The sequence below is a fragment of the Numida meleagris genome, chromosome 1, assembly GCF_002078875.1.
Source record: "Numida meleagris isolate 19003 breed g44 Domestic line chromosome 1, NumMel1.0, whole genome shotgun sequence".
In the NCBI taxonomy this organism is placed as follows: domain Eukaryota; kingdom Metazoa; phylum Chordata; class Aves; order Galliformes; family Numididae; genus Numida; species Numida meleagris.
Window position 1 is genome coordinate 135,440,334 of NC_034409.1, and position 23,242 is coordinate 135,463,575.

Here is a 23,242-nt window from a genome sequence, read left to right on the forward strand (position 1 = left end):
TCTTCCAATGGACAAAGCTTGGCAGTGACACTTACTTGGAAAGAAAAGTCAGTCCTAGAGTAACAGAAACATAGAATGACAGACAAAAAAAAGAATGTAGATTACTGCCTTGGGGAAATGAGCTATGTTTTTATAGCTTTGTTCACATTTACATCTGTGCTATGATGATATAATGTCTTCAAAATTGGCACTAATTTAAGGGGGGTGGGAGAAGCAAAAAAAAAATAGATAACTTTTATGCCCAGAGGAAGCATATAGGAAGTTTGTGCTCCTTAGTAGCCCTTTAAAGGCTTCTAACTACATTGAAAAGACATAAGCAGTGTTAGGAGCCCTTTCAGGCAGGTTTCCTTATATTTCTGTGATCCAGTAGTGGACATCAGAGGATTACTTTGCTCAAGACAGATCTGATAACAGCAGAGTCATTTCTGAAAGTACCTTTTATGTGTTCGCATTGCATCATTTGTTTACTTGCTAAGCATACAGATAGAATTAAGTAGTAGAGCCAGGTAGGGGTCAAAAATGCAGAGAAGCAGCATGTTCAGTATTTCACTCTCCTCACCTTTCTACTGTAGTTTGATTGTCTAGTTGGTCTTGATTCAGTTTGTATTCAGGGTTCTCAGTAACTGGCTTTGTAATACTTCCAAGGATATCGTCTCCCTGTTCTACTGCTAACCTTATATCTTCCTATAAAACAAAAGAAGAACAAAAACAGTAAAACAAAAAATCCGAAAACCCTACATGGAAGAATTCTGTAATTATTGGCTTTTTGTTATTTTGTTTAAACAGATTCCTCTAGGCATCAAACTGGAAAAAAATATTTTGCTTATAACAGCAATAGCACAAGCACGGTTTGATTATAAGCAGCGCTGACATTAAAGACACTACATGCTGTATGCCAGTTTATGAGTCTTAAGACCTTATTACACTGGGCTGAACTTTTCTGATAATATTCTAGCATCTCTCTGTGCTACAATTATCTCACACACTTTAAATGTTTAGGGGTTTCAGAACTATACATTTTTAATTCAAGCTGATTTGAAAGAACATCTTCCCATTCTTTAAGAGGTTGTACATTTTTCTATGCATGCAAATACAATAAAACTTATTGCTATAAACAAAACTACAAATTAAACTCATCGCTTCATATAAGGGAATTTGTTTCCACACACAAATCATTGTGTATTTGTACATAAGTATATTTAGCTGTAAGTGTAACTGTCCTTATTGAAAACAATAAGACGACTCTTAACTTCAAACCAAGAAAAGCAATTTCAGTGAAATTCCAATACAGTAATTCCATTATCATCATCTATTAACTTCATCATCTATTAACCAAATACCCACCAGGCTTTCTATTAGCATTGTCAGCTCTAAATTAAAAACACTCGAACTAGAAGACAGCATACTCACAAAACATACATACCTTCATTTTGTCCTTCTTTCCCGTATGTGTTGCAAGAAGGGTGCTGGTTGACTGCACATCATTTGGTAGTTCTGTTTCAGCCAATTCAGTCCCAAAGGACTGAAGAATATGAGCTGTCTGCTTAACCTTTTGGGCAAAGCCTTCTATAGCCTTTTGGAATAAAAAGCATTAAAGATGTTTCATGCTCATCACATGCATATGTTCAAACAGACACACACACAAAATATAACTCAGAACAAACTCGAGCAGATGAATTACATGATTAAAAAATGGTAAAAGCATAATTTTGCAAGCAACAGATACCATCACCATTAATTCCTTAATTGTACGTTTTTCCTAGGCTTGTATCAGGTACATCTTCCTCATATTTTTTAAATCTGGAGTTATTTTACAACTTGAGCTTTTCCTTTCTTGTAGCAAAAACATACCCCAACACAACAATGCACTGTAGTTCCTTTACTCCAAGCATTCAGAAAACCACTCCCAAATTATTACTCATATTATTTCTCTAAGATGACTAAGTACCATTGGGAACATCTTCTCACTTGGAGCAAGTCAACTTGCATCACTTGGAATATGTTTTATAAATGAGAGGGTATAAAACAGAAGAGCTCATGAAACTGAAAAGTTAAAACAACAACTAAGACTTACAGTGCGACGGGACAGCCATCTGTTATGGCAGTAATCCAGGGTGCCACCAAGATCTTCTGTTAATTGTGTTTTATCAATGTAACCCTGCAGTTCTGATACTGAGCCCAGCATTATGATCTGCAGCAGCAAAGAAAAAGGGAACCTGATAAGTGGTGAAAAGTCCCTTATTAAGGATTCTAAGCCACATCCTTCAGCCTCTAATAGAGAAACTTCATTTTCAGACAGAAGCAAGTGATAGAACTATTTCCAAAAAGAAGCAATGCAAAAACAAACAAAAAAGCTTAACACTTGTTTCAGCTGAAGATGATATAAACTTAAATAACTGCAAATGAACATGAGCACCAGGCTCCACAGCACACATTAAAAAAAAAGCTTCTGAATCATACAACATAAAATTGACACCATCGGATTTCATTTATTTTTAAATCTTGATAAACCATATATGGGTATTCTCTAAGAGCAACAGCATCTCATTTCTTATCTGTTTCTGGTCTCCTGTGTCTGTGGAAGAGAACAGTAGTATCTTCACTGATTAGGTATGTATGGACTGGTTCTAAGAAATAAATAAGGACTGTAGGGAACGTAACTAGATCTAACCCTGGAAATTTACATCTGACAGACATAAAATAACTCCTACCACCATCTATTTTATTTATTTGAATATTTTTAGCTTTTATAGTTTCAAAGTTTATTTTAAAATATAAACATCACTGGCTAGACTAAGTACTTCAACAGATCCCTGATAAAGTGGAAACAGAAGATTACTTACGGGTACTTTCATTTTAAACTCATCTTTGTTGAACTTGAAAGCAATGTCTGAGAGAGCTCGATGAAAAAGTCCTGTTGGGCGCAGAACAAGGACGAGTTGCAAGTTCCCTGGGAAAGACGCCTGTGAAACAAGTTTAATCTGTTATTTTCTAGTGCTTCGAAGGAGAAGCCTCTGTTAAACCACAAACCAACTGTATCAAAGTTCTCCGCAATGGGGTGACCAATTATAAACCTAACAAGGCATGCACAGAGAGCTCCATTCAAAGAGACATTTATGCATCTTGGGAACAGGAATCTATTCTCCTGGAATCAAATTCTTCAGGGCTGGCTTGTAATGCTCGTATCTCCAGTTAAGATGACATCATAGCCAAGGAGGCTAATATAGAGACAAAGATAGCTTAGTACTTCCAATAGTTACCTTATCTTTTCTCTAATAGAAGGTGCCAAGAGAAACCTCTGCAATTATCTGAATATGCAACAACCAATTTCTTGTTTGTGTGTACTACGTTGCCAGTTGCCTACACAAACTATCATCACCAAGACTGAATTCCTCAGGCAGTAGCTTAGAAGAGGTAAGCCTGAATTTTGCAGTCAAAAACAAAAACAAAATTATCCTCAGCTGTGCTTTTTCTCATCATCTTTCAACTTGTAGTCTGATAGATTCTCCCCAGTTCTAAAAGTGGCACGGGGAGAACAGAAGAGAGGAGAAGGAAAGCAAGCTTGTTGCACTCAATTACAAAACAAGCAAACAAACAAACCCTCTGCTGTGCCAGAAGTTCACATACTTAGCATTTAGTCATTCTTGAAATCACACAATTCTTCTCTCCTATTCAATATTTCCACTGCAGGGAGGCACTAAAGCTCTCTAAAGGGAAGTTCATTATAATGATTAAGTATGCAATATATGTTTTTTTATTATATTGTTGGAAATTGTGACACATCTCTAGCAAATGAGGTTAAAAAAAGACAAAAAAAGAAAAGCACCAACCAAATCCAAACACTAACTGAAGGAGCTGTTGTGCTATGCTCTGTTTCTATGCCTATGAAGCTGTCAGTACCTGGATGGCCAGAGACTGGTTCAATACTCATTTTTAAGGTTCCAGGGCATTCCAAGCATTTTGCATCAGATGTGACAAACTTTTAAACAGAAAAGAAGTTAAAAAATTTACTGAAGATTTCATGGATACATTGTGGTTCCACACATATTCCAAGAACTCAGATTAACTGAGAAACCATCAAGATTTAAACTTTACAATCTGCCTCTACACTAATGATATCCAAATTTTCTAGGAAGCCCAGTGATTCAGCTCCACTGGAGTCTGTCAGAGGGCTGGGAACAGAATTCCTGCAATTCTGATTGCCCGCATGAGTTCTCCATCCTTGCACCATAAACAATCTTTCTGTGCATACTGAAAGTAGTACACCCTGTGGATTTGCTAACTCACAGTGATCAAATAGAGGACAGACCTTTAATACAAAATTCCTGCCTATAATCAGGTGAAAAAAATGAAAATAAGACCATTTTTCAAAGTTACTGCAACAAAGACAACTTCAAATTTAAGAAAGCCATTTAACTCATACTAAGAAACACTTGCAAGAACAGACAAAATATTTTTATTAAATGCCTAAATAATATTTTTACAATTATAATTACATAATCTATTAAACTCACATCAATTTATTTTGTGCCTGTACTGGTAGTGTGCAGACTCCTACTGAGCTGTTAATTTTCACCTACAACTCACCCCCCCCCCCCAAAAAAAAAAATTATTCAGTGGCAATACCAACATGTCAGAATAAGAAGTTCCAAGAAGAAATATCTTTCAGGTAAGACATTTTGAAAAAATAATGGGTGTTCACATGAGATATGCATCCCTACACCTGGATTTCATGTGTAGTGTCTTTGGCAGGTCTGTTGGCTACTCTGTTTAGCCTTGCCCATGATGTAGGGAAGCATCTGTTTGGTTTTCTTTGAGTGCAGTAGATACAATAGAAACATAAAAAGGGAGTGAAATTATGAAGCATGAAAGATACTGCACAGCAAAAATAATTTTTTAGTTGTACGTGTAACACATTTCTTCATTCTATCGTTAAATTCTCAGTTTTGCACTTTGTGACTGTAGTTTAGACTTTGATGTCATGATTTTAGAGAAAATTTTGTTTTAAACTGTTACTGGAGCAAACTGCAGTTGACAGATTCAAAGCAAGAGTAAGTTTTTCTAAACTGTGCATTAGCTTTTATGAGATAGGGGTTTTGTCACACAACTAAATTGGGCAGGCTCTCCTGCTCAAGCAAACAGATGGAGAATACACATTACAACTACTCTCCATTTCACAGAGTCTAGCCAAAACCAATGCTGCTCAAATCACTACAGTTGTGCACTGTGCAGAATAATTCCCATTCAAAACTTGTGGAGAGTTTCCTCTGTCTTTCAGCTGAAATTCTTGGTTATTGTAACTTAGTCTACAATGCTGTTCTTACCTCCCCTAGTCTGTCTCCTGTGCTTCCCCCACTGGGTTGTTTGGTTTCTTTCCCCCCCCCAAAACACAGAGCAGTCTTAAACATTACCAACTTTGCTGAGCATGGCCAGGAGTCAAATTCACAAACCAACTTTTGTGAAACAACAACAACAAAAGAATTCATTGACACAGTGAACAATACTGGGCCAGTAACATTTAACTGAGCTTATATCTTCACTGTCTAACTATTACTGTTTTCCTAACTGTTTTTATATTTCCCCCTAAAGCTCTGGTGACTTGCAGAGACAATGATATGGTGCAAGAGACACTCCTCAGATGCATCCTTTCAACTTCATCAGCCAGTCAACTCCAGCCTGAATAGCAGAGAACAAAAATCTCCTTTCCAGTCCAGCAGAATGTTTGTTTGAAGCCATTGTACCCTATGCAAACAGAGCGAACAGCAACTTCTCAATAAGGCCGTGCCAAGTGTTATACATGGCAATAAAAGCTCATGTGTGTTTAGTAGTGTCATAAAATAAAGTGCCTTCAAGGCTTGTTTTAGTGAAGTCACTGAACATCACTGTGACACCAAAAAAGGGTCTGTACACTTGAAAATTGCTTTTTTTTTAAATCCAAAAGCATCTTTTTTTACTAGATTAATATTCAACTGTTCCACCAGTACCTTGTCTCAACTATTGTACTTAACTAATTGAATGCTCATGCAAAAAAAAATCAGTGAAACAAAGAAAAAACAAAACTCTACAAAGCACTCACATTTTTGGTATCTTCTAATTAAGTCAGGGCGGTCCCTATTCTATCCTAGTCCATATATTGCTTCTTCTCACTTGCATCAGCACAAGCACTTGTTTGGCTCTTCACAACACTCATAGGATTAGTTTTTCTGTCTGCTCATCTCCTGTCTTCATGCCTTCCACATTCAGTCTGGCAAGTGCTTATTCCAAAGATACAGATGTGGACAGGGTCATCAGCTTTGAAATAAAACTAACTAAACCAGGAATTTATAAACAGCACTGTCTTTCAACAAAAGCTTTCTAGTAGAGGTTTGCTGCCCTATGACTACCCCAAACCTGGAACATGGGAAGAACCTTCACTGGCTGAGCAAAAGAGGAGCTGCCTTAACAGCAACATTTATTTACACACAGTCTTAATCACCACCTTCCTTGACAGCATATTAACGACACAGAGGCTGCCTGCAGCACCAATACTGAACCTGTAGTTAAGAAGCTGCTAACACATGCACTCCCAATAAGGAGTTGCTGAAGTCATTCTGTCATCCTACTTGTGCCAATCAGGTTGAGCAGCAATCCTGCCCACTCCTGCTTGACTATCAAGTGGTCAGCTGGCATTTTCAAAGAAGGAATAATACAATTGAAAAAGCCTATATTACAAGAGTCATAAGAATGGGGGTAGGTAGTCACTGAGACAGGATGCAGTGCTGCCAAACTCCTCCTTGCTCCTCCTTGGGAGAGGCAGGGCAGGAGCAGAGCAGTGGCCTGGGACTATGGTCAGGTGTTGGTCACTACAGCTTTCAGCAGCAAAGACCAGAAGGTGTACTCTTGGAAAGAGCAAACACCACCTTCGTGATTTTACATCTCAGGCCTCCTCCTGTGGTGCTCCAGGCTTATTTTATATACCCAGGAATTACACAGATAGGTACATATACCAGACAGACAGACAAAGTTGCTGTTCAATCCCACAGAGCAATTCACTCAGCTGCCTTGGTATTCAGAAGTGTTTTATACTTTTATATAGCAATGGAAAGGTGCTCTGATAAACAGGTAAGCCAGGCCCCGTTCTCTTACCTTCCCCATGTGGTCAGACAGATTTCATAAATCATGTGAGCCACCAAGAAAGAGCTAACTCAGTTTCAGTCTGCCTTAAATAGCTGAAACAGCACCATTTCTCATTTTATGAAGAGCCTCAGTATATCCACATTAGCAAATCTTGTGGTGGTGTTTTTCCTCCTTCACTTAGCAGTATGCTGCAAGCCACAGGACACTTCTTTCCAAAATACCTCTGCATATCAGGGAGCTAATAACCAGAGTTTGGGGTTGGTTTATTTTTATTTTTAATTATTATTTTTTAAGACAATTTATTCCTGACTAGAATGCAGGCACTTACACAGGATTTTTGTCAAGGAAGAATCTTGAATAAAAACTATTCATAAATGGACCAGTTTAAACTCTAGTTTTAAAAACAGTGAGCTATTTTGTTTAGGTCTGTGATTGATATTTGTGATATTATGATCCTGCATTCAGAATTTAAGTGATTCTCTTCTCTTTTTTTTAATTAAAAAAAATCCTGTAATAAACAGGAAAAATAGCTGACTATACTAGGAAAACTGTGAAAGTGCTTGCATGTACAGTTTTCTTAAAACAGTTGAAGAAATAAAGGCAAAAACATACTGCATCTCAAAATAACCTTTTTTAGTTTGTTATTTACTAGAATCATTCAAAAACAGCTACAAAATTCATGCAAATATTGTTCTAGCTTAATCCTACTGTCAAGTTTTTGGTGCCGTTTTAAACCTGAGCAAAAATGCCTTTAATAAGAAGCATAACTGGGAGCTGAAAGGAGAACATTTTTTTTTCAAGCTTAACCCATACAAACCTTTAAGCATCATTATCTTTTACAGCACAAAATGCAAAGAGAGAGCTATAAACCAGGCTAGCAGGAACTCCTGTCCATAACACAAAATAACGTTTTTCATGACCATAGAGCGTTGGTTACAAAAATCTATCTTTCCTCCACCATCAACTCGCTTGGAAACTTGATCTCTCTCTACAAAAAAGGCCAAAGAACTCAAGGTTGGATTACTGTGATTCACTGTTTCTCACCTTGGATGTCAAACCAATGATAAAACTCCAGATGGCAGAAAAATGGGACTGCCTGGCTCCTGCAAGGTTTAGGATGGTATTAGCACTCCAGTCTCTCCTTTGGCTTCTGGTCTCCTCCTGCCAGCTTAAGGTCTTGGCCCTAACCTTCAAAGCAGTTAATGGACTAGGCCTCTTTTACAGAGAGCACTATGCTTTGATTTATGAACAGCTAAGAAAAACATAGCACTCTGAACAATGCAGTCCAAAACAGAAGGCACAAAACCTGCAAACAGTGCATCCTAAGCTGAAGATTACAAATCATAAAGCAAACTTCCACAGTAGGTTGGATAAAACCCAAGTCTTGTCACATTTAGACAGGGGTTGCAAACTTTCTGAATAGGATAAAACTTAATCACTACCTGAGTGACCTCCACACCAACTGCTTCCTCAAGCAGCTGCCCACAGATATGCTATTCCCTAAAGAATAGTAAAGTTTATTTCCTTTGGACTTGCAATATGAGGTTGACGGATGACTGTGAGTGAAGCTTTTCATGATTCTGAGTGAAGATTTTGTTTAAATGTCTGAGCTCACACTTCAACTTCTGATGAAGGAGAATGATATTAGGACAACAAAGAAAGATACAAACAATATAATGCTGTAGGTTTCTGTTTTAAGAAAGCACATTGGAGCTATGAGCAGGGCATCATGAATCAGCACACTTTCAGTGATGAAGGGCAACCTCTTGGGCCACCTGTCCATTGTAACCTTGTCAACTAGAGTACTACCAACAGCAAAACTTTCAGATCTACACACATCCTTGCTGTTCTCTTTGTCATATCCCAGGAAAAGAGGAGCCTTCTTTCAGCCCACTACCTTCTGTATGGTTTCAGTTCTGCTGTTGTTGCATGTGCTTTAGCAGCAGTAGTTCTGGGCGAATGCTACAGCCACTGCCCTTCCTCTGTGTACAAAAATAGGTTTATCTCATCTTTTACCTCACCTTCATAGTTTTGGCTCTCTATAGAAACCCTGAAGTATCAGCATGAAATATGGATTCAGCTCTTCATTGCTCATTTTCTATCCCAGGAAAGAAATTGGTTGCTAAGAAGGAAGTGGGAAAAATCAAGCCTAGACATTTCTCTTAACAGAAAGATTTTCCACATGAATTCCAGCTTAAAATAAAGATTCTTTTTTCATTAGGTTTGTTTTAGAACATGCTTTTAACACTTAGTAGTATAAATCAAACATTTTGTGAAGAGTCTTGAAAATAGAACAACACACATGTTACTATGAATTTCTGTTTAGCAGCTGTTCATTGCTTACAAATGCATTTCCTACAATTGTCAGAATATTAGCGATGGGCAGATGCTCCAGCCAGGACACTCCTGTTGGGCACTGCTTCAGCCACAGCACCCTGTCTGTGCTGGCTCCTGATTTCACCAATAAAAGGGTCAATCCCCTAAAGGTCATCAGAGAAAAAAAGATAGCAGGGTAGATATTGCATGACCTAGGACAAATGAGCTAACAACGAAAACTCTCAAGCTCAAAGAAGGAGGAAAAAGAAAAATGAGCTGCTATCAGTAACACTGCAACCCGCAGTGCACTTAAGACCCTTCTCCAAGCACAGGCTGCTTGGGGAAATAGTGGTGTCACCATCCCTGGAGGTGTTCAAGAACCGTGTGGGTGTGGCACTGAAGGATGTGGTTACTGGGCATGGTGGGGATGGGTTGATGGCTGGACTGAATGGTCTTAGAGTCTTTTCTAACCTTAATGACTCTATGATTCTCCAAGCAAAGGAAGCAACCAACACAGTCACTGCAGTTATACATCCCGTATCATAGGAAATGGATGCCTAAGTTCTGAATATTCCATTTCTAGGCAAAACTGTGCACACTGGAGGAAAGTTAGCTTAAGTGTTAATATTATGGCTATAAGTGGCACGTCTGCAGTTGCCTACTCCAACACATTTTAATTACATAAATAAAAGGACTGCCATCTGGGGAATACTTATCTAATGTTGAACAGAAACTACAGCACTGAATTTGGGAAGCGATTAACAAACATCAGAGACTCAATCCTTTTTTTCCTTTCTTTAATCACCCACAAATGAAGCCGTTCTTGGCTTTCCCTACTGGAATCTGTTAAATACTGCATCTCAAGAATTCGAGTGAGTGGCAAAAAATAATTTTGTTAATATTTCTGTGCATTTTCAATAGTTTACCATCCCTAAACACATTTATTTTAGAAAAAATTTGTATTGTAGGCATATGTGGAGTATGGTCCAAGCAAAGCCTGCTGAAGAAGGGGAGAAGTCATGCAAGACTGGAGCACAGGATGGGGCGTAGGTCTGATAGCTTCCCCCAGGTCAGTAATGAGAACTGCCCCTAGCTGTACAGGTCAGATAAGGATGTAGCTATGCCTCTGTCACTCCACTCACCTCCAACTGCCCCCACTTGCCTTATCTATGCCTAACAACGTACGGTCTAGTACTCAAGTCAAGGGCCTGAGCCCTTGACAACTGATAACTGGAAGTTGTCAAAGAAAAGAGAAAGTGCTGCCTTTGGTAAAAATATGGAGGCCATAAAACCATGTGACAATTAACCCAGGAACAATCCCTCACATTTTTGGGAACTGAAAACAAAGTCTTAAGGAACCAATGGAAGTTTCTCTGCTTTTCTGTATTTGTTTTTCATACCCCCGTTTATATCTTAGTCTGCATACCTTGTAACAGTTCACTCCCCCTTGCTTATCACGACAAACCACATGTAAAAAGGGTATAAAATCAGGTCGCTGGAGGACAACTTTCAGAGCTCCCCTCAGCTGGCCTGAGATCTCTCCAGCACACATGCCTCCAGCCCCACTCCCCACTTCAGATCTCAGCTCATGATGGATGCACTGACAAGACAGGTTGTATAACCTTTCCTACCCTAGTTTACCTTCCCTGGAATTTGTATAACCCTACCCAATCTAATTTACCTCCCCCTAGAATAATGATTAGTCATAGGCTAATTCATTGTTTGCTTAGAATACGTGTGGTTATAGAACATATGTGCAACAGCTTGCTCAGAATATATTTAATGATTTGTTTTGGTGCACCTGATCTCTGTCAGTGAAGTGCACCATAGTCACTGTCTTCTTGCTAGGTGAAACAAGCCATGGAATGGGGTGGGACAGCACATTATTTCTTGTATTTTCATTCACAAATAGTTATACAGCAGGAGTATTCTATTACTGTTAAATAAATGCCTTTTAACTAGCAATAAACAAACAATTATTTGATCAAAACAGGGCCAAACAAAGGCAACTTTAACTAGTTTGGACTTACTAATGGAACTAAAATTTACAGCAATTAAAGATTAATAAATAAAAGATTCTTTTAGCTTTGTTTTTCAGCAATTACTGGAAAGACTGTAAATAGAATTCAAACCAGGACAGCATGAAAATAAGAAATAAAAACAACATATAGCACGACAAGCACTTGAGCACAAGATAAATATGAATCTGTCTTTTCCTACTTGCGCAAAAAATCCTCCAAACGTCACTTTTCATATTTCAAAAATTATGATTAAAATGGAGATCGAAATTTACAGTGTGGGGGTATATCCATACCCTGGTTAAGATTTTTCAGCTTCAAGGCAAATCTTGTTTTTATTCAAACACCATGTGACCAGCTTTTAAACCTGCATTCCTCTGACAAGAGGTAAACAAAAACAGAACTCTAATGCTCAGCTAGTGCAAAGTGGATCCCCAGCTCAGCGAGACGCACGGGCTGCCCACACAAGGGCTGCTCCCACCTGGGGAGCTGTACACCATGCACATCCGCACGTGCACCGCAAGATCGTGCTCTCCAAGTGCCCTCTCAGGCTGATATTATGAGCTGCAAACTGCATTAAAAGCATGTCAAGGACACATGATGCTCAGCTCCAGTCAGCTGGGACACAGAAGAACTGTGTATTTTGTGTGTCATACATTAGCTAACATTTTGTTGAAGAAAAAACTCCTGCTACTTTTCTGTTTATAAGAGAAAGGTTCAACATGGGAAATCTTTTTAAGGAGTTAAGGTAAAACAGTACTCACTGCTATCCGCAGTATGGAAGCTTTCACAGAAGTCCATTTGTCCTGTCTGCGGTCTATGACAAGAATAAACCCAATTCCAGCATCTCGTAAACTAAGTTTGGAGGAAAAAAAAAGAAGGAGAAAGTTCAGTTAAAAACACAGGTGGAACTTCTCCGCTTCTCTAACTTGAAAAAGCAGAGGTAAAAGCTAGTTAAAATAACAAAAACTATCAACAAAACAACACAAAAAAGATGCAAACAAATGGCAGCTTGACTCTTTTATGCAGAATTTTCTTTAAGGTATTCTAGATGAAGATGCAGCACACACCATTGGAAAGATGCAGCAGTCCCAAATATGTTCCACAAAGCTTCAGACCATATTCAGATCATTAATTGTTCTTTTTCATGAAACGTAATTTTTACATGCCTCGCACAGAAATTATTTCAGAGGAAAATAACACCATTTGATTCTCCGTTGTTTTGGTGCCAATATAATCCCTCCTTTATGCTGTTTTCAGCAACATAATTCCAGGATCAAAACAAAGCCATTTTCCTTTTGCATCTGCTTTCAACCTTCTGTTTGTATTGCCTTCCTCCTTACTAATATTTAAAACACCTTAAAAACGCTGGTCTTTCTGATCCTTCCACGACATTCTTCTGTGCATCTGAAATTCTCAAATGCTTCCAGGTTACAGATTTGTTCCCAGGTACATTCTGACATTCTCCAAAGCAAGAAACCTCTATGGCGTTTAAAAACTCAAAGTCATAGAGCTGAAAAATGAGATAAGCAGCACTTCCCTGAAATGGAAACATCTGTGAAAAAGAGCACTTAAATCCTTGCGTACGAGTGACCTTTCTTGTTCGCCTGTGCTCAGCTGCATGTGCTACTGAGTACAAATAAAGCGATCTGCTTCTGTTTTGTAATTTCCCATCTAAGCCAATTGTGTAATGCCAGCAGCAGACCTTGCCGGCCAATCGAAATCAAAATGAAGACGACAGGCAAACACAAGGCAGACAGACTCAAATTTGTTATTTTCTTGTCTATTTGGTTATTTTTAATCTCTCCTCTGGTCTGTAATTCCAGATATTAATTTTACTATGAGGCCTGCAGTCTGTGCTGTCTGAAGTGCTGGGATATATTGTATACTGATTTATCATTGTACCTTTAAAAATAAAAAAATAAAAAGCCTACCGACATAACAAAACATTAGGATCCCTGGATTGCTGAATTGCATTGCTGACTCATACGAAAATACCAGCTTTGCTTTATAGGATCACGTTGATAGCATAATAAGAGGATGCCAAGGAAAATGTAAATTACAAGTAACTAGATGTAGCACCTTAAGCTAGTCTTCAAAATGGCAGATTTAAACACGACTTACAGTCTCTTCCCTCTCTTTTATGAGCTGCACATCTCTCTAATTCACAGACTAAATATTTAGGGGGAAACAAATAATCAGAAAAAGTGCAAAGAAATACCAACACTTGGTTTCAAAAGGAGCTGATAACTCATTTTAACACAGGAAAGTTGTAGATACCACCCCCCACAGCTCACATTCAGTGCACGTTACTTAACTCTTGCCTCTGGGTTAGTATAACACTGATAAACAACATTTGAGCCGTTGTCTTGTAAGCTTGAATAACACTTACAGACAAATGGGGCTTTACATTAGGAACATGCTTACCACTACAGTAAATTTCCTTGATTTAGTAAAGCTTTCCTTCTACCTTCTCTATCTTTATTTGAAGGGCAAGAGGAAAAAAATCTAGATTTGTTTTTAATATCCTCTTGTACCCCATTAAAACTTTCCACCATTTTAATGTTTAGTCACTGAGTAAAATAAAATGTTAACACCAACCACGTCCCATAATAATTAGTTGACATAACATACCCCTTGTACTTCAGATCACACAAAATATCCAAATGCAATATCTGCATCATATTTCCAGAACCTACTGACGATCCTGTACAACAGGAACAACATTAAAGCCTCTGAAAGAACATCAGACTTCTTTTCAGGGCATGGGGAAGGACAAACTCAGCTGGGAACTTGGAGAAGATCCAGATGAGAGCTCCACACAGATGAGTGTTCATCACCTGCCTCAACACCAGGCATTAGAGTCTAATATCAAAGACAAGTTGTACTAAAGGGGAAGAGCTGACAAAGGAGAACATCTCCAAGACAGCCCCCAAGGTGCCTTAAGTCAGCTTCCTTTGATTTAGAACAAGATTCCCTCCCAGGCTAAAAAAATAAGAGCAAGCATTCCCACTACTGGCTAGAAGAGACCCAGTGGCAAAGTCTTGAGCATCCAACTTCAAGATATTACCATGCTTACAAGGCTGCTTAAAAAACATACATGCTCTGTTCTGAACCTTTCACTGAGTTTAGTTATGTCACTCAAAAAGACCCATCTGTCAACTCCTAAATCAAGATTTGACCCACCCACTAATGTTATCAAATCATACAGAAGACACAAGAGAGGAGAGCACGGAGAAAAAAAGTGAAGTAAAGAACTCCAACTTGGTACTAGAAATTAGCAGAAAGGTAACAGTCCCTTTTGCACATTCAACTCTTCCTGAGTTAATGATTATTAATTCAGATGCTCTCATAGAAAGGGACTTTTAAACAGACACTGCGGGAAAAGATTTGTTATCCTGATGACAGTGCCCCACTGCAAAGGGTTGGCTATTGAGCCTACAATCCAGATCCAGCAGGCAGCAAGCAGGAAGCAACAAGCCAAACTGAAACATTGTGTACAACAAAGCTGAGAACATTATCAAGACACAAAGTCACGTATACAAGAACAAGAAAACACTGGAAACAGGTTTGCTTGCCAGTCCAGCCCTGCTCAGCTTCTTTCTCTTTCCCACCACCCACGCTTACATACACAGATAGAAGAAAATTTGCAAGACCCCCCCTGCCTCTCCCCAGCCCCTTTTAGTGCATGGGATGAATGGTGCTTTGCTAACAAGCATGTTTTCAATTTTTCATTGCCTTCTCACTTATCTGAGTGCAACCCGACCCACTTTCCCATATTTATTACATTTAGCCCAAACATTCATTTCCTGATTCACTCCCCTCTGTTTGCTTGAGAATAAAGTGTTTTGGCTCCTGTTTTGCGCCCGTGCCTCATCAGAAGCATGCTCTGATGGACACGGCCTGCTCCTGCTCACGGAGCCTTACCTCAAGCCTTACTCCAGCCGTGTCATACTTGTATCAGCTTAGCCCAAGTCTTCCCATGTGTCTGCATCACTCTCCACCAAGCTTGTCACCAACACCCATAATTGTCTTCTTCCCATTCATTGCTTCAGCCATTCTTATTCCTTGCTGTCTTGCCCCAAGAATATCTCAGCAAGTCTCAGCAACTTGCTGGCCACACCAGCTTGCCAGCAGAAGGCCCTCACATCCCAGACAAGCCCCCAGCTCTGGCTAGCTGACCTGGATCCAGAGCAACTCCTGTTGCAACTGCAGCAAAGTCCCTGGCCCAGCTCAACAAAACCCATTTTCTCTAACAGACTTGAGCATCTGTGACGTGGGATTTCAGTAGATTTTCTGAAGGTGTTTCCTTGCCATGAAGCCATCATTCTCAGAAACATCAAGTCCCTGACTATAGGGTGGAGAAACTGGAGATTCCTTGGAAGCACGCTGGATTGTTCCCTAGCCTCCTGAGAACAGCTCTGACGTGTGGTCTAACACTCAAACAACAAGTGAGGTGAGAAATCAGGAATGGAAAGAAAATCTGGCAGCATTGAAAATGACTGTGAAACCCTTACAGTGAGAAACAGGAGTCAACCCTAGCAGAAGCACCTGACTATCAAGGCCTCTTGACATTTCCCTTACAACTGCTGTTTGCTTTTTTTTTTTAATGCATTAACTTGTATCCGGTGTACTTTCTGAAAGATAAATTATAAGCTTGTAATTCAAATTTAGTATTTCCTTCCTATGTTTCTCTCCTAACACAAAAAATACATCACGAGTTCAGCTCTGTTCTTCTGTTTCCACAACAGCACAAAGAATACAACACTTTTAGAAAGGCAGAGAAACCAGACCAGCCCTGTGGGGAATATAACCAGTAAACTCACAAAGATCAGGTGAGAAAGGTAGAAAGCAGGAAAAGGGGAGTGGTAGCCACAGAGGGCAGATAATGGAAAAAAAAAAAAAAGGCAGCAAAGGATGGACTTTCTGCTCATCCCTCCTTCCACAATGGGGATGCAGCCTAACACCATCTGGAGACAGTGAGAGTGAGGTTAAATACCTGCCAACAAGCACTGAGTGTAGAGCAGAACCTGAGTTTTCCACCTAGTGACTCCTCAGCTTTAGGTTATGGGGACATCTCCCTCTATGTCCAGTTTACAAGACTCGTGATCTCATGCACCTGGGGGAAAGGGTGGGAAAACTTGTAGTATGTAGGACTGCAGAAAGGAACTTCCTTTCATATGGGGTATGTGGAAGCAATTACATAGTCACCATCTGAAAGATCCCTGCATTTCTCCAAGGTATGGGTGGTGACAACTACTACACAGATAAGTTCCTACTGCTTTTACAGTGTTGTATGGCAACCGCTTGCAGTCCCTGCTCTCTGCTACCAGCAAAGCAGAGTAAATCTTCAGGCTTGTCACAGCAACTTGTTAATATCAAGTTTTCAGATGTCTGAAATTCAGAGCAGCATTTTAGGTTAAATAATTTCAGTTTAATAAGAGTGAGTTTCAGTCTTAAAGTCTTATTATTATTATCCAGCTGGCTTCCATTATACACCAGATCACTCACTACCTTGAGTGCCTCTGCCTATACATACAGACTAACTAGAAATTCTTGCTTTCAGTGGCTGAACAACCACTTCAATAGCAGGACTTCAATAATATTCTATGAGAAATTACTGCAATAACAGATCGAGGCAGAGCATACTGCAGGCAAGAGTTGCATTTATAAGCAGTCTATAGATCCCTAGCACCAGCTGCTCTTTTGTGTATCAGTGATACACTAAAACTGCTTGAAGAGATGTGGTATCCCATCAAGCTGCTTACTAATCCTGATCTTTTCTAGTATGCAAGGTGTGGGCCTATGTAGAAAGCACTGTGGAACTGGCCCATTTAAAAAGCATTGTCCATATTACTGTACCACAAAAGGGGCAAACACGCAAGAGATGGTGGCAGTTCATCTTAGGAATGGTGCCGCCTATACAGTATACTGTCCACCATTCTATCCATAGGGTAATTATGTTTGTGCTTGGGCATGCCACAAAAAGAGTTATGTGGATCAGCTCTTTAAAAAAAAAAAGAATTCTCAAAGGCAGGCTTGCATCTAGTATAGAAGACAAGTTTGTGCTCAAACAAGTTCAGCATATAAAATGTCACAGTCCCACAGCCTGAGCACTTTGAACATCAAGTGCCCCCATCATGCAACTACTGAAGAAAATGCTTCCAGCAGCCATTACCCTTTGAAGTCAGAAATCATCCTACATTCAGTCATCAGAGCACAAGTTAAGGCTACCAAGAACAGCATTTCCGGTTACTTTGCTTCGGAACAGGCCATTGGAAACCAGACAATAACCAGCAAGGTTATTGTTTCCCAAAATAAACTTTGTATCCTACATTTGATGGAGCATTGAAACTGATTGAACCTGAACAACTTCAAAGACTACTTCTCCATCTCTCCTGCTGCTGCCTTCTAAGGGAGGAGAGGGACAGGGGCAAGAATCCTGTTTCCTAATCATAGGTGTTTCATAGGTAAAACAAAAGAAAACAAAACATTAGGCTCCAGAAGACAGTCAGGTAATATAATGATGAACATGATATTAATAATTCAAGATAGAAATTTTCACTACAGCGACTAAAAAAATAATTCAGTCAAGAATTATGGTGACAGGAACGAAATAGTTTAAGATTGACTTCCTGTTACTATTTTTTATATTGCATTCCCCTCAAACAAAAGTGAGCAACAAGTCACCTGATAGAGCCTTGTCCCACATATCCTCTTTGTGCCCTTTATGTGTGATAACCAAAACGACTTCTATTTGAAGACCAGATTTGTTCTAGAGGATGCAGTTCTTCATAGAGAAGAAAAAAGTGAAAGTCTTATGAATTTCATGAAGAAAAACTGAATTTAAATTTCAGTTGTAACATTAAACAAAGTCACTGGGCACTACCACTAAGTAGTGATTAGATAGTAGTTTCACTGCCTCTTAATTCTTTATTGCTCATTATTGTAACATCTACCCCATTTCAAAACTGGGCAATTATCCATTTGATTCCAGCACAAATCCACTAGCTTGATATTTAAACAAACAAAAAACCAAACTAACCTCCCCCCCATACACAACAAAATAACAGAAAAACTATGAGATCTGATACTTTACTGAGTAAATGTTGGAAATAAGAAGACACATAATGCTCCACAAAGCTCAAGTTTGTAAGCTTCAGATATCACTGGCTTTTATAGCTGATAGTACTGAGCCTTGCTGGAGAAGGCACACGATGAAATCAATTTGGAGATAGAAGGAACTGAAAGAAAACTACAAAGCAGGCATTGTTTGAGCTCTGCACTAGACAATGAACTTTGTAGCTTCAATTGCTCCAGGAGCCTTGAGGTTTTAACGTAGTACCTAAGTCGAATACTGCTTTGTGAGGCTGCTGCTACTTCAAATATTGCTTACCCATTTTCTGAAAACCTGCACTTAAATTAAGTACTTTAAAGCATTCAATTGAAAAATAGTTTGGAGAATAAAAATGTTGGAATCCTTAACAATGTCAACATTGCAAAATAATACAAATTCGCTATGTAAATGCACAAGCCATAAAGAGACTTACATATCTAAGACAAGTTGGAAGTGTTTTGAAAACTGAATCATATCTCACAAGTAACTATACTTGCCCGAAGTTAGCAAACTTTAAAAATGTATTTGCTGTTTTTATGACAAAAAATTTGAGGTTTGCATTATCATCAGTGGCAAAGAAAACAAGCTGTGAAGAAAAATGGAATGAAAACATATTCCCAGAAGATGGATCTATATGCAAGTGCGCGACAGTGAGATGACATTTAATTGTCTAGAAGGAAAATAGCATTTCAGTGCCACATGCTTCCACAAACAAATTGGCTCTCAGGTCAAAGAAAACTGTATGCATTAGAGAACAGAACTGCTCCTAACAAGCACAATCATTTACTAACAGAACATTCCTCAACATCCAGGTAAAGCTCTTCGGCAACCTAACAGACCTCCAGAGCACCAAAGAACACAAGCATGACATTTCAGCTTGATTCTCACTGTGGGCCTGACATCTCATTTTGGATTTCTCCAGGAAACACTTCCAGTTAAGGTGTATAAGCATTCTTTCAGATGCTATTTTTTCTTTTTATTCCAGCAACATTAATGAAAAAACAAACAAACAATGAGGAGCACTCCATTTTGTAAAAATACAGGGTAAAACTGGAGTGCAACCACTGATGACTTCTGCATAGTTTTAGATGGAATTAGTAATATTCTTCTACCACAAATTTTTCTAAACCTGTATCTTTTCAGCTAAAAACGCTGAAGAGGCCAGCGCAGGCAGCAGAGCTGAGGATGTATACATTACTTCTGATGCCCTTGGCAAACTGCCCTGTGAGCACAGCCTCAAGAAACAGGCTCAGCTCAAGCTTCCTGAGGCACTCAGTTCAGTGCTGCGCAAGTCACTGCACTGCAGCTTCAGTTCTCTATATCCAGATCTCTGGAATTTGGATGAAGTTTGCTATATAATCAATTACCGTGTTTAACTGGTGAGTGCCTGTACTGTGCCTCACCAACAAGCTACATATCTGGAAGCATTTGTTATTTTGGATTTTGGGGCCATCTCATAGTCAGCTCCAAGCACTCCAGCTGTAAAAGGAAGAACCTACCCAGCCTAAAGGCAGGCAATTATTCATGAAAAAAATAATAGGAAAGAAGCAAAAACAATTTAAATGAAGCACTCAGAAGTGCTGCTATCCAAGAGCAGCCTCTAGTGGTCTGTCCAAAATTGCTGAATACCAAGTAAAAATAATTATATATAAAGCACCTAGCAGAAATGGCTGCTTTTTACTCAGCACAGCTGATGTGACACCTCATAGCAGGAGTATAACCATAAGCAAGGAGGCAGCATTTCTCATTGATTCTTACATTGAAAACCAGATGTAAAAAAACAAAAACTGCTTTGGGGAACTTGATAAGCATAGACAATATAGTTACGCATGAGTTTTTGTCAGAGATGGAGACCTTGAAGGCCAGCAGGGGGACAGAATAACGAAGATGAAGAGCTTTGCCCAGGGGGCTGATAGTTCAAAACTTTGAATGCCTCATCCAAAATTCACAGCCTCTCCCGCAATGGCTGTAGCCCAAAACACTGTGCGTGGTCACATCTGCTCCAGCTCATCCTTGGACCTGAAAACCCTTCAGTTTCCTTCAGACTGTGGCCGCAACAGCTCCTTGTGTCCACACTCAATGCAAGAGCCTTCCAAGGAAGGTAGGCTCTTGTCTGAGACACACTATAGGTGAGGTGAGCATCTGCTCATTGGTGACCAGGAGACCTGCTCTTAAGCACTGATCCCATAGGAAGCCAAAGGGCTTCACAGCAGCAGGTCTCTTGAAATTGGGCAACACAAACCCAAGTGGGGCTAACTTGAGAGACTTGTCTACAGCGCTCCTTGTGCTCCTCACTCAAATAAGGAACAGTTTATTAATTTTTAAGTATTTGCATTGATTTATATGGCATACACAACCAGATTTCTCTTCTGCCTCCACACTCAGTTTTAGATATGGGTATCCCACTCTTCTCCATTATCTCCTACTCAGCGACCTCCTAACACTCTCTCACACTTTCATGCCAATTCCTCTTTAAACTAATTACATAAAAATTGCCAGTTGCAGTACAGTAATGCTGGCTATGTTCCATCATATATGCTGACATTCTTTCTGCTCCAAAAACTTTACGCTGTTGCGGAGGGAAGGGAATATAGCCAGTGTTAAAATAAGAACTAAAATGTCCAGGCATCATCATCTAGCTGTGGTGGTATTGCACGCTTATTTCCTTTCCATGGTACCCAGCAGCCTTTTTGTATGTTACTTAGCCAGCTTTACCCAACTAAAGAACCCCATGAACTAAGATCAGTGTGGCTTAAATGCATTTCTGCAAGTAGAGGAAGTTATCATTAAAAGACAAAATTACCGCTCAACACGTTCTCCTACAGTGCATGAAATCAACTAAAATATTTTTAGGGAAGAACTTGCATTTTCTGAATGGAAAAATTCAGTGTGCTTTCTTCAGGTCCCACAGAACTGCTTTTGTAAGGACTGTTTGAAAAGAGACAACAATTTTGAGGACTGATTTAGACTTAACTACAGATGGCTGAAGTAGGCCATGTTATCCTTGAAGGGACAATTAAGGATAAATAGGTCAGTAAAGGCGAAAGGGCTCCATGTTTGTTAAGCTTAAATAAATATGAACAACAGAAAGCCAGAGTACTCCTAGCTTTGGAACTACGAAGTCTGACTCCACAAAAATATTTCTACACCTATTCATAAACGTAATATTGGAATTACACACACTTCAGTACACTTCAACAATAACTAATGCCACTAATGAAGTATTGACACATCTTTCCTGGATAGCTGCATGCTGTGTTTTAGGCAGGTGAGCTTATACTTAAATAGGGTGTTAAATTGTCTGCAGTTGAGAGTGGACTAAATGAAAGCTCTGGCACAAGGTCCAGCATTTTACTAATTACCTACCACAAACTGAGCACTGTAAAACTACCTTGTCTCTTTATCAGGTAACACATGCCCTGTATACAGAACTTATATGCTACTGAAATCCTCCAAGTCCTTAAGGTGTACATGGAATTTAAAGAACAGAAAGGCTTTGCCTTGACAGCAATGAGCTTTAAAATAAGTTTAAGACATTCATAGGCGGAAATGAAAACAAGGATGAACTGCCTCAAGCCTAGCAAAAATTCAGACTAAGTAACACACGGATCTTTGGTCTAATCTCATCAAAGCATGCATCTGACACAAAAGCTTAAGGCTACATGCTTTATCTTAGGATTCAATGCTCTTACTTTAAACATAAACCTTTACATTTCTGCTTACAGGAACATATGGCATTTACACAACTGTTTGGCAGCTGTGTTCATAGAGGAAGGGCACACACAGCATGACAGATTTTGCTGGAAGTCCTGGGATGTTCTCATTGACAAATCTGAGGGGCTGCCAAGGTAACAGCAGGATACATCTTTTGCCTGGATTGTAATCTGACAAAGAGCAGAGCATGGAAATGAAACACAGCTGACACTAACAGACACTGAAGCTGCAAAACTGTTCCTCAGCATGTCAGTGTGAACTGTCAGGGTATCTAGTTTTTGGCACCTCTTACCCATTATGTTGTGACATTCATCCCTGGTGCTCCATATAATAAAAGTAGTTAACTTTTAGCTAGTGGTGCACTTATTTAAGCTACAGATAAATGAGGTAACACGTGGTTACCCTCCCATTGACTCCTCAGAACATCAGCCAGGGCCCTGAAGGGTGATTCATCAGCTCAAAACACAGCATTACCCCCAACGTGGCTGCCCTGGCTTCCAGAGCACAGCAGTGAATCCACGCTAATGAGACTAATGAAAAGGTTTGTTGGCTCCAAAAATACCCATGCCATGCTGTGGCATATTCTCCCGGTCCCCAGCTAAATTCACCTCCCCAAACATTGCTGCTCCCACACTATGTCTTCTTCAGTCTGAACCCCTGAGAGGTTTAGTACAGACATTTGTTATCCCATATGATGGAGACCTGCTACACTTCACAACAAAGGCTCCACCTGGAGCTCAGCAGACCATAACAACAGAACTTCCAGACCCTCAGATACCAACGGTGTCTGAAGTTATCTAGTTCTGTTTATAACTCAGACAGGACTGCTCCCTAACTTCACACACCAGATGCTACTGCAAACAATAGCGTTTCTTAGAACACCACACTGTGTTGGGACATTTGTAAACCACTGGGATCCTAAACATCAGGACATTCTCCTGGGCAGGAAGCTGATGGGGAC

The 23,242-nt window shown here is 39.5% G+C and overlaps 1 protein-coding gene across 12 annotated transcripts in view; it reads right to left on the reverse strand.

Annotated features, from left to right (window-relative positions):
• MCF2L (MCF.2 cell line derived transforming sequence like) overlaps positions 1-23,242 on the reverse strand; it is a 150,460-nt gene that overhangs the window by 24,762 nt on the left and 102,456 nt on the right. For all 12 annotated transcript variants that reach the window (XM_021415002.1, XM_021414964.1, XM_021414935.1 and 9 more), the window contains 5 exons: positions 12,215-12,305; positions 2,844-2,963; positions 2,075-2,191; positions 1,424-1,573; positions 560-684 (listed from right to left, as the gene is read on the reverse strand). In XM_021415002.1, the coding sequence (XP_021270677.1) occupies positions 560-684; positions 1,424-1,573; positions 2,075-2,191; positions 2,844-2,963; positions 12,215-12,305 (603 nt within the window). The remainder of the gene's footprint in view (positions 1-559; positions 685-1,423; positions 1,574-2,074; positions 2,192-2,843; positions 2,964-12,214; positions 12,306-23,242) is intronic.